This window comes from Phallusia mammillata, chromosome 3 (assembly GCF_965637545.1).
Source record: "Phallusia mammillata chromosome 3, kaPhaMamm4.hap1.1, whole genome shotgun sequence".
Classification (NCBI taxonomy): Eukaryota; Metazoa; Chordata; class Ascidiacea; order Phlebobranchia; family Ascidiidae; genus Phallusia; species Phallusia mammillata.
The window spans coordinates 17,882,962-17,895,127 of NC_137254.1; the positions used below are offsets into that span (position 1 = coordinate 17,882,962).

The 12,166-nt window shown below is 33.3% G+C and overlaps 2 protein-coding genes across 2 annotated transcripts; one reads left to right on the plus strand and one right to left on the minus strand.

The window, feature by feature from the left end:
- Positions 1–599: 599 nt before the first annotated feature.
- On the minus strand, positions 600–5,428 carry LOC145218278 (triosephosphate isomerase B-like). Its single transcript, XM_080085688.1, has 6 exons — positions 5,257–5,428; positions 4,619–4,742; positions 3,571–3,670; positions 2,550–2,667; positions 2,052–2,225; positions 600–862 (listed from the first exon to the last, which is right to left on the minus strand). The coding sequence occupies exons 1-6, from the start codon at positions 5,363–5,365 to the stop codon at positions 744–746; spliced, it is 744 nt and encodes a 247-aa protein (XP_079941814.1). The 5' UTR covers positions 5,366–5,428; the 3' UTR covers positions 600–743.
- Positions 5,429–7,861: 2,433 nt separating this feature from the next.
- On the plus strand, positions 7,862–11,864 carry LOC145218276 (uncharacterized). Its single transcript, XM_080085686.1, has 8 exons — positions 7,862–8,106; positions 9,277–9,442; positions 9,612–9,705; positions 10,234–10,358; positions 10,428–10,505; positions 10,897–11,003; positions 11,146–11,261; positions 11,322–11,864. Exons 1-8 carry the CDS (start codon positions 7,965–7,967, stop codon positions 11,529–11,531), a joined length of 1,038 nt encoding a protein of 345 aa, XP_079941812.1. The 5' UTR covers positions 7,862–7,964; the 3' UTR covers positions 11,532–11,864.
- Positions 11,865–12,166: the final 302 nt, after the last annotated feature.

Sequence of the window (12,166 nt, forward strand, 5' to 3'; positions counted from 1 at the left end):
AAAAGTGAATTGTTTTAGCTTTTTGTTGTTGTTGGTTTGTTTAATCTGTAACATTGTTTTTTCTGTGTTATAAAGTGTTTCCAATACTTTTCAAACATTGTCTTTAATACTAAATTGTGAGAATTTAATGGAAAACTTATGCTCAATAGAATGCAATTTCTATTTTTAATAAATGCAAAAAAATGGATTTCACAACAGATTGTTAAATCCTAGGATTTTAACCAAGAAGTAAGACTGTTTGTCATTTGGGTTCAGGGGATTCTGGTTTTAAACATACCTTCGAGGTCGGTTTTGTTCCGGTTCAGTCAAATTACCCATTCCGGACCAGGTGGCGGTTTTCTAACAAACATAGCAAACAAATAAACATGGTACTTTGTTTTACTCATGGGCCTTGTCTGCATGACTTCAGGTACCTATCTTTCATGTATGTAAATTTAAAGGGGTTTGAAACATACATGGGGAAACAAATTTGCAAAGACAGTAAAAACCGTTTAAGGAAAAATGCTCATCAAGAAAGGGGCCCAAAAATTACCATTTTTTAAATTCTTATGCTAAAACATGAAAAACAGTGTTGTTGTTTTGCCTACCTGTACACAAAATTCCGCACAGCACTTTTATTGGAACTTTTTGAAACGAATAACAAATAAAAAACGAGCCAAAATTACACAATTCACTTTTCAACAATACAGAAATGAATTGCAGTTGATTATTGTTTTCATGCAAGAAAAATGGCACTTTTGGCTTCAAGCATTGGCTTTAACAATGTCATTGAATTCTGGCTTTAAGGAAGCCCCTCCAACCAAAAATCCATCAATGTCTTTGCATTTGGCAAGCTCCTTGCAGTTGCTGGCATTCACAGAGCCTATAACACAGTTTGTTAGTTTGGTCTAATAATCTATGAACAAGTGTTTTTGAAACCTTTTACTTTGAGGCCTATTTAACAAGTTTGTGCATTTCCAAGTCTAACAAAAAAAAAGTTTATGCATTTCCCTATTTAACAAAAAAATTTTTTTTTTGAGCTCATACATTGACACCAGTTTATCAGCAATGGGTTTCATGTCAGAATTAGTAAATATTGCAAAAACATATCACCAAATTGCCTATCTTGGCAAATTAAGATTTGTATAACAAAATTTCTTGTTTTGCCTAAAACCATTTTAACTGCGCAGGTATATTTTTGTGCATTGAAATGCCCCAAATAGGGCAACTTTTGAAACTCACAGCCTTAAAGTGTTAGCCATGTAAAGCAGGTTTCCTAATGAGAATCTTTAATAGTGAAATAGTTGTGCACAACCCTAAACAGATAAAATAGAAAAATTCAACCTCTTCTTGTGACAGTAAAATATTCACCTTCATAATGCATTGATTTTGGACGGATAGTAAATTGCAAAGAGGCCATTAAGGAACCACTGCTATTAGTCAAGATATAAGAATTTCAATTTTAGATGGTTAAGAGAGATTGCGGAATAGATGGTTAAGAGAGATTGCATTACTGATGCCCAGCACCAGACTATAGTCAGGGTTGCCAATTGCCATATCATCCTTATTTCTAAAATTTGTCCTTATTTCGCAGGGCAATGTTTAGTAAAAAAATAGTGTCCTTTTTTCTAAGAAATGTCCTTGTTTTTGACTTTATTCCTTATTTTGTCTTATTTTATAAAATTACAAGTCAAATCCCTGCTACAAGCAAAAGAAAATCTGGACCTGACCGGTCATGAGATGCACAAAGTATTTTTTTTTGAACAAGGAGTTGCTGGAACTGATTGCTTCTGGCCAAAAAATATGGCATGTGATATGTCATGGCTTGTAAAAGCGCAAAGGTTTGTTCGTTTCATATCAAAAATTAATTTTCAGTTTGTCCTTATTTTGTGGTCCATGTCTGTGGCAACCTTGACTATAGTGTTCACATTAACTACAAAACACACATTACAATGTGTGCTGTTGTTATTATTTTTAAGTGTTAAAACAATGCTTTGGGCGTTGTTTGGTAATCCCTTCTAATATGAAAAACTTCTAGTGAAAATATAATAAAAAACTATTATATGTTTTACCTCCATAAATAATACGAGTGGTGGCAGCAACTTCATCGGACACATTTTTTGCAAGCCATTTGCGAATTTTGTCATGCACCTCTTGTGCTTGGTCTGGTGTGGCAGTTTTTCCTGTTCCAATTGCCCAAACAGGTTCATAGGCAATCACCACACCACTCCAATCACTTACATTGTCTGTGAAAAACACAAATTAAAAATTGGAAATATGGCTACTTGTTGTTTTAATTTTGCAGAAGGGTTGATTTTTATAAAATAATACTAGTCTGTGGACTGTTATAAACCAATGGTCCTTAACAAGGAGGCCCTCCTTCAGGGGTGTCAAACATTTCCAAAGGGAGAGTAAGTCTAAAGTTAAATATATAATTTATGGAAAACCACCAGTTTTCTGTTGTAACCAATGAAACCATATAACAAGCCTAAGTTTCTTTACTTTTGAGCTTTTGTTTGTTCAAATCACCCTTTTAAAACAAATAAGACTTAACAACAAAATTGACCAACTTTTAATCATTTCCATTTGCTCAAAGACAATATTTTCGGTTACGCCAGCTTCACGTTCATCAAGTTTTTCTCCAACGCAGGGAATGATTTTAATTCCACTTTCAACTGCATGTTTTACCTAAATACAAACACAATGTATATTAATCAATTTTCACTCTATATCCTGTTGTTCTAAAAATCAATTATCCACATTTTGAAACTTCCTATACAACAACACCTGCAATAAAATTTGAAATTTCATTTATTTCCTTCTTCATGACCATTTAATTTTTAAGATTGTACAATATGTTAAGCGATCTTTAGATGCAATTCATCAGCAAATTCCATGATTAGAATCAAATGTTTTTAATGTTATTGAAAATTGTTTTTGTTTTGTACATGTATTGTATGACATTTCTGTTTTGCCCACATAATATTTTTCAAAATTTGCTTGCAGATAAACTTACTTGCTTTTTTCAAAATTGTACAATTTTTCACACATAACTATCTTAACTTATTAAAATGGCCATGGTGGCTGCCAAGGTAATTGAAAATATTAAGGCCGCACCAGCCCACCACTGCCTACTCTACATGTGGCTACATTGCAACAAAGTTTTAGGAGCTCTGTTAGAAGACCCAACTTTGGTGAAACACAAGATGAAATAAATTGAACATTTCAGAGGAATAATAATCATTACAATTTTGTAATGTTTTGAAAGGCGACATTGAACATAAAACAAATTCTTATTTTTTCTTTATTAAGGCAAGTGAAAGATGTAGTTAAAATATAATAACAAATATCTGTTTGAATTTTTCTAAACAATCTGATTTTTTGAATGGTTACACTACAGTGTTTTTTTAAGGTGTTTTGGGGGACCGTTTCGGAAAATTTCTCCAGCGGTTTCCCAAAATTTGGATATGGCTATTTTTTGGTATTTAAATGAAACACTTGCGGTCTCTTAAAACTACTTAGCGGTCACCCAAACCAAACCTTAAAAAAAACCTGGTTACACATAACTACACAGTTAACAGAAAAACTAACCTTTTGGCCAATTAATTCATTGCTCTCATTAAAGACATGTCTTCGCTCTGAATGGCCAAGGATAACCCACTCAATTCCCATGTCTTTAAGCATGTCAGGACTAGAATACAGAAGACAAACATGATGTTGCAGAGATAACAGAACATATTTTTTGTTTGTTACAGATAATTCAATTTATCTGTATTTTTTTCATATTTGGCAATTTTCTATGTAATGTGTTAAAATACACAAACGCAAAATGCCAAATGGTGTATTGGTGATCTTTTTTATGCCATAGTTGATAATTTAAGTTTTTTTGAAATGGGAAATATAATTCATTTAGGGGTAACAATTACAAAAAGGTTAAGTGGCACTAAGCTACACCATTAATATTGTGCACAGAAGTAAAACAGTAGTGTATCTATCTACAATTAAGAGATTATTGCATTTATATATCACTAAATATACAAACTGGGAATTGCCAAAAACAAGAATTATCAGAATAGTTAAACAGCTATACCTCAGTTAATTTGGACCAAAAAAAATTTATTGGATTAACCAATGTATTTTAGTTGAAGCCCTACCACGTTACAAATCATTGTACCCCAAGTTTTGTCCGATTTAGGCAAAGATCCGGATTAACCGCATCCGGTTCAACCAAAGTTTACTGTACATGGGACAAACACAAAAAAATGTGCCAACAAGTGTCTTAAACAAACCTTGTTTGGTTTTAAAGATTAACATATTCAAAATGTTATCAAAGAGGCTGATAAGTTTTGCATGTTTTGGTTTATCTATTAGTATTGATGAAACGAGTACCCGGTACCGAACAATTTCAGTGGTATTGATACTGGTACTCGGTATCGAAATATTTTATCTCAGTTTTCGCTACCAACGTGCGAGTACCGAAGGCCGATTTACACCATAAGAATACGAGCATATTTATGCCAATATTTGCTTCAGACAGCACAAAATTGGAAAAAAAGTTCCACCAGTTTACGTATATATATCTTTTTCGCTATCACATGGAGATTACATTTTTCGGCATGTGTGTGTGCCTTATACTCACCTAATTTCCCCAGTGTATGCTCCTTTCGCAACTTTGTAGCAGTTTTGGGATGCAACTTTTACTTGATTAGTTATGCTGGCAGACAAATACTGCAGATATATAGATGGTGGTGCAACAACAACATCTGAAAAAAAAAGCAGAAATATAAAACATTTCTTTCTTTCTTGTTTAGAATTGAGGATGTAATAATGATGAAATTAACATCTTATACCTACTATTAAATATAATATAATTTCCAACTTAAGCACGCAATGATTTAATTTTGCTAAAGTTTCTGTTTTGTGGAAATTTCCGCAAACAATTCTTTTACAACAGTAAGTGTATTCAAAGAAAAATGACACAAAATGGAAATTTTTTGGTTTTAGTAGGTGTTAATAAATAAGCAAATGCTTCTGACGCGAATCAGTAAACGTGAAGTAAAAAGGAAACATGTTTAACTTAGTGTTTACTGATTTTGAGTCAGAAGCATTTGCTTTTTTATATCACTTAAGTTTGACTCCGTAACAACATTTATATGGTGGAATACAATTAATATGCCTACTATTAGAGGGACAGATCCAATGAACAGCATTTATCTTTGGTTTTCAATTATAGTTCTTGGCAAGTTAAGAGGTGCTTTTAAATTATCAATTTTTTACCTGTGTTAGGGCAATCGATTTTATTCAGATTTGCAACAATATCTGCCAGTGAACTTTTGTTTCCATTCATTTTAAAGTTGCCACCAACGAAGAATTTTCTTTCAGACATTTTTTACAGTTGGTTTAATTCACACAATTATGACAAATTTTGCTGTGAAAAATAAAAACAAATGTAAAAAATTTACATGCTATATTTCATAACTAAATCACAACAAATCGAAGGTGCCTATATATGAACAGAAAAGAACTGCCTTGCAACAACAGTCATAGACAGGGTCATTTTCATAGATTTCTTGTAAAGATCTCTAATCATGCCCCTATCAAAAGCAAAAAGCTGTAGCTCTGTGTGCATATTACCTTTTTTGCTATCTAATTGGCAACTTTTAACATTTACTGGCACCATTATTTCTAGGCATAATGCCCATGACTTGAAGCAAAAGAGTCGTGCCTTATTGTGCAATGGTCAATCACTGCTTTACAGCAGCCAATTTTTTTGGACAGGTTCAGCAGCAATACACAGAAATTTTGCACTGTGGATACAATAATAAAAACCCAGAACCCTGATTTTTTTCAAAAATTTTGACTTTTTTGAAGATTTCCTGGTAGAAAATTTTGATAGCCTCGAGAAATAAATTTTAAATTCATCATTTCAGCAGAACAAAAAAGTCTAGACATCAAGGCACCCTACTGACTATAGTCAGCAGAAAACAAATCCTCATGAACTTCACCAGTTTCATAGATTACATGCTCACTATTATTTTACAAAACTTGGCACCATATAAAAACATTAACGTGTGGAATCGCAAAGGATAGTGGCATGCACCAAATTGAAACAATAGTTATAAGTGCCTATCACAAATAATGACTACAATATAAATGATTTACATCTGTGGTTGTGATCAGTTTACTACTGTAAGACTTACTGCTGCTTAATAAATAGCAGCTCTATATACTATCCTACAGTGAGCGACATTGGTCGTCATCATGTAGAACTTGACTTCAGGATAATGGCAATCACCACATAGTACTGATGGGGGTTAACCAAGTCTTTGTATAAAATAACTGTATGAAGTGACCTCTGTGATCCTGGCAAACTGAGCAAATCGGCTCCAGGGCACAAACAAAACAGTGCTATCTCTTGTTTTGGAACAGGTATAATAATAAAAATTTACACCTGTACCAAGTCAGGCAAAAATCGTAAAAAATGTGACAAAAACCTAAAAATTGCATCTCAATGTTGGAAAAAATCCATAATGAAGTGATGCCCAAACTATTTGCTGTAGCACAACATTGTGGCTTGGGTTCCTCTATTTCTCGACTTTTTCGTTTCTCGAGAATCCCAAAATTTTTATTTAAGCCGATTTTGTAACAAAAACAAACAAACAAATTTCCAATTGTAAGCTTTTTCGCTTCTAGTAGCGATCGCAAGTAGTGATTCGCTAGCAAATCAGCCAAAAACGAAGCGACTGTTATAGATCGTGACTTCTGCCTGGGAAAGGTGAAAGTTTAGCGGCAACGCACGTTAAAAATCGCTGTTTCAGAAACAAAATAAGAAAGTTATGTGCCCAGCCAGCTCTAGAGGTGAGTTGAAACGAAAAATACACGTAATAAGAGGTGTCACATTTACTTTTTGTTTAAGATACATGACGTAATTTTTCTAGAGGATTTTTTATATATTTCTAGAGAATCGAAACTCGATTTTTTCGAGATTTCTCGAGAAGGAACTCTAATTGTGTCATTATTAGAGATACCCAAAATTAGGTGGTCCATATGCAATAATTATCTTGAAAGACAAAGCTATGATTTTATTTCTATAATCTCTGGAACAATCAGAACAAGAAACACAGGATGCAAATTGCAAATCAACAAACACAGAATCCAAACCGAAATTATCAGGTTTGGAGTGGAAGTCTGGTATGCAAAAAATAGTGACTTTCAGGACAAACTGACCAGTTTTATCTGCTAACTAAATTCACAGCATAACATACAGTACAAACTACAAAGTAAACAAACACGCCAAGGTCAAAAAGTTGGTAATGGTAAGTTACCGGCGAATTATTTTCCAATCCGGACCTGGCGCGAATTTAAATTTATTAAAAATTAATAAGGGTAGGCGGTTTTTAATACGCAATGCTGTATTTTTTGCATTTAAAACAAAATACCAGTTTAATTCGCACAAAACAAACGTTTTCTTTTGATGGTTATTAAATCCAAATGATTCGCGCAGGGTACCCGCTGGTTCTGTTGGCTAAATGAAACCCAACTAAACAGAACGTTTCCTGTGATCTGGTAGGCAGACCCAGGTGTCCAGAGGACAATTAAAAGAGGGCAATGTTTAGAAAAATGCTTGCGGAGACGGCCCTTTCTCATGGATACGGTACAATATCCACAACTAATCTCCTGCTAAGAATTAAACTGTTTTCAGAAAAGGTGTTGTATTTGCAATTGAAACTGCATTGTGGAATTATCGTGTAGCGTTTCTGAAAATACAAGTACCAGATTGTTTATCAATAAAAAGTAAATGTCATAGCCAAGACTTAAATTCGTATTTTATTGCAACACCTTTTACAGCGACATGCGACACGCGATAAAAAAATCCCCGCGGTGAAAACAAAAACTAAACAGAATTCAGAATGTTCATCAGATTTTGTCAAGCGATTTAGTTGATTATTTTAATTTACCATTCGTTAAATGTAATTAAAAGGCCAATGTCTACATCCAATAGATCTCAACAACTCAAACGCAAACTGGATTACCAAGAAGATGACACTATGCAGCAAAAAGACGGTATTCCAGTTGTGAAGCTAATGAGAATTGATGGTGGTCACCCCAATTTTAATAAATGGTTCGGTAAGTTACGTTTACGTTAGATCAACAACAAAAGATTCTACATTTTATCGCCGTACTCTGCGAATAAGGGTGAAAGCAGTGCTTGTCAACCTTTTTTTGAAACGGTACACCCTTTTAACGTTTACTCAAAATTTGTACACCCCAGTGAAAAATGTATTCAACCCTGTAACACACTGAATCTGTGGTCCTAACAGAAATAAACATGAGCACAATACCAACAAGCCATAATTCACTTTCTACTTCAAAAAGAACTGCAATTAACAATGATCATCAAGTGGAATAATAAATTATGATGTCACAAATAGAGTTTTGTAACTTAAAATCTACGTACACTTGAGATGCATGTTGTGCCGTATGTTGTACACTCCAGTCAGTCTGTTTTAAAACTGAAACTTGCTTATTGTGATGCCTTGTCATAGGTATATTATATTTTGTATTTGGTACACTCTAGTACACCCCATGAAGGTGGTACACCCTTTAAAAATTATGGTACACCCTGGGGTGTACGATACACCTAGTTGAAAAGCATTGGGCTAAAGTATTGGTTGCTAATTTTTAAACAAACCAATAAAAAACTTAAATAGCTGGACAATGTTAAGACAATAAAAATGTGACAAACACAATGGGTGAATAGAAGTAAACTTTAGCATTGGTTTGATATAAAAATGTTACAATTATGTAGTCTTTTGTCAAATATAACATTCATTGCAATCTTTACCGATGTTTGTTTTTGTAAATACATGTATTTCTGTGTACTGGTAAATGAGAAATGCCTTATTAACTTCTTTATACAAGAGACACAGTTACAAGAACAGCGCGAGTCCCGGAAAGTAGAGCGCGAGTCCCGGAAAGACTCCTGTCGTGGGTTCGAATCCCACCGCAGGCTAGATTTTTCTAGCCTACGCCTTGCCATATGGTGGTGAATGCTTGGTGACCGGCTGATTCGGTATAGCGCCTTCAATGGGCCTGGCGTACTGTGATTTATAGATGAGTGTGCCGTGATCGCTGGTCTGCATAGACGCTTCAGGGCTGATCCCAGTTATGAATTTAGTTACAAGAACAGTTTGAAAACTTGTTGCTGTTATACATTGTGTACTGCCTTGTCTTATTAAAAGGGTAAATTTGATCCATTAATCAACTATAAATGACTCACTAAATTTTGCTTTTTAGATAAAAATGTAAAATCTGAAATGAAAGAACCGACGACTGATGAACTGATTCAGTTTTCAATCGATTTCCGACGAAGAAGAAAAACACTGGGATTGACCAGAGAAAATTTCGTTAATGCAACTACTCATTTTGATCATTGTGTTAGATCAGTGGCAATGCTTGAAAAGTGAGAAAAATTATAAACTTACCACAACTACCAGTAAAAAATATCACAAACCGCAACTACCAGTAAAAAATATCAAAGTACTTTTCCTGCTAATGGCCTTTAAAAGTTTGATTTCAGTTTTTTGGACTTATATATTTCTTTCGTTTTTAAAACCGATTTTGCTTTGCAGATTTGAAGGTTTGGATTTGCAAATCAGTTGTGCAATGTCATATTACCCTTATCTCTGTCTATGGATTGACCTGGCAGAGGCATCCAAAAGCAAGGTGCACCACAGTCATTTGTATATATTGTATATTCATTAAAATTGATTCACAAAAAGAAAACAAATTTAGTAAACCAAGAATTACATTATGACCACTTTTTCGCAATTACATTCATAAAATATATCAGTCTATGAAGTACTCACCAAAATAAACATTTGTGTAAAAATTTTACTGGTACAAACAAATAGGATCAGCTACTAACAATAGTCACTTGTGGCTCAAACTAAACCCCTTTTGGTTTGATGCTTAAATATGTACATTTATGTATTGGGTTATTATTTTATTCTTGGCACTGAAATGAAACAAATAAATTAAATTGATTGATTGTATTTTAAGCACTGTTTTTAAGCTTGGTGCAGTATGGGTGTTAAATTTTTTTTTTCAAGAAAATTTTATGATTGTTTTTGTCAATGGTATGATTGCCATTTATACAAAACAACTTGTTAATGATGAATTAAAAATTACTATGTTTTTTCAAAAAAAATATGCTAGCCAATAAACCAGCATCAAGCAATACCTGTGTTTTAGGGTGAGAAAGAGTTTGTAGAGTTTCTTTCTGGCACAAAACTTCGCCGAAAACACCAGAAATGTTTTCTTCCAACGCAGCAAGCATTGCTCAACAAATCGTTCAATAATAATCCAATTCCTTCTGCGTAAGTCATCTAAAATTATACTATTTTGTCAGGTAACAATTAAGGCAGTTAAAAACATATTTTTTTCAGAGATGATGTTAATGATTTAGTGCTGCATATTGGATGTAACAGAAAGTCAATTTTGGATTGGTTTGCAAGAAAAAAGAGGTTGGTTGGGTTTATTTCTTCACCCTGGATGGCCCCAATAAGCCAATATCATTTCATGGAAATGACTGAATCAATGTTTTCTGATTTTTGTCAACAACATTAATGATTTTATAAATGATTTTTTACGCTATAGTACACCAAGAAGGTTTTTCCATTTGTATTTTTTACCTATTTTTGGGGAGTGCAGACGTTATGTTTAAACTTTATGTGTAGTTTTAAAACAAAAACCACCTCTAATGCTTAACTATTTGACACTACTGAAATTGTTTTCTGCAAATGTAAAACCATTTTCAAATACTACCTGATACGGTGTTGCATTTACCTAAAATTGTTGCAATTATATCTGTTGACAAGATGAAAACAGTAACTATTTTTTACAATGGTGCTCTAGAGAACAGGAGAAAATTGTTGAACAAAGAATCCGCGAAGAAAAACATGAAGCAGAAATGAGAATCCGCAAAAAGTTAAAAGAAGAAAAATTAAGAAGTACAGAACGCCGTAAGTTGAAAAGTTATTTGTAATGATTGATTAGTTTTAAATGCTCTAACTGTCAAACGTTTTATGACCTATCTAATTAAATCTAGCCTTAAAATATAAAATTTCAAATTCAAAAGTACATATTTACTCAAATTTTCTGCAGGATATAGGATTTCTCACATGCAAACCAAAATCGATGAAATCACAAAGAAAACTTCACATGAGGAAGAATCTTTCAAAGGACTTTTTCCCAACAGAAGAAAAGCAACAAAGAAAAAGGTATGTACACATTTTATAATGCTCTTGCTATAACAAAAATTAACTCCTTTATTCTTATAGAATCATCAAATAAAGCATCCTAAATCAACAGCCAAGAAAAACAAAGAATCAACGATAAAGTCATCAAAAAATCAAAGAAAACAATCAAGAAAAAATGGGCCTATCAAGAAACAAGCTCTAAAGTTTGATCACAAAATTGCTTTACTAAAACAGAACTCTTTGAAAACTGACAAGAGTTTTGAAGCTATTATCGGTCGAAAGTTGTCCTAGCGTTTAGTGACAAACTTATTCGTTCATTTGCTTTAAAGCAGGGGTGAACGACCTTTTGTGACTTCCGCATCACAGGTCCCTATTTTACCAAATGCCTCTATGCTTTTCGCTAAAATGTCACTGATGAAAAAAATAGGATTTATCCCATAATTTTCTGACTGGTATTTGAAAATCCGGATTTATTTCTTAATTTATCCACTAAGCTAAACTAGTGTTTCCCAAAGTATGGGTCGTGTTTTTGTAACGAATAAATCTAATTTTTATTTTGCTTTATAGTTTTTATACCTTCCACGGCTTAAAACATTTGCTAAATAAAAATTTTCAAACAGCTTGTTTTAACGTGTTAACGCAGTGTTTGTTTATGACGTCATAAGTTGTCTGAAAATGCACCTTAGAACAAATAAAGCTCGAGTTTCCTATTGAAAGTTAAATTACTGCGAAAGTATTCCTGCAATACCATGGGAGATTACTTTCATCTAGTTTTACAGGACACTTAAAATTTATTCAAAGACAGTTTGGTACATCACAAACAAGGCTGAAAATATCAATATACATCTGTTAATGTCCGAGAACAAATGCACTTGTTACATTAATTGTGATAGAATAAATAATATTGCCAGTAGAGAAGACTCTAT

Excerpts from the sequence above, each read along its gene's own strand:
- LOC145218278 (XM_080085688.1), bottom strand. The coding sequence starts at position 5,365 with ATGTCTGAAAGAAAATTCTTCGTTGGTGGCAACTTTAAAATGAATGGA. Across the intron at positions 3,671-4,618 it reads GCATACACTGGGGAAATTAG|TCCTGACATGCTTAAAGACA; the intron begins GTGAGTATAAGG and ends TCTGTATTCTAG. Across the intron at positions 2,226-2,549 it reads GCAAATGGAAATGATTAAAA|ACAATGTAAGTGATTGGAGT; the intron begins GTTGGTCAATTT and ends TGTTTTTCACAG.
- LOC145218276 (XM_080085686.1), top strand. The coding sequence starts at position 7,965 with ATGTCTACATCCAATAGATCTCAACAACTCAAACGCAAACTGGATTAC. Across the intron at positions 10,359-10,427 it reads AATAATCCAATTCCTTCTGC|AGATGATGTTAATGATTTAG; the intron begins GTAAGTCATCTA and ends TATTTTTTTCAG. Across the intron at positions 11,262-11,321 it reads GAAAAGCAACAAAGAAAAAG|AATCATCAAATAAAGCATCC; the intron begins GTATGTACACAT and ends TTATTCTTATAG.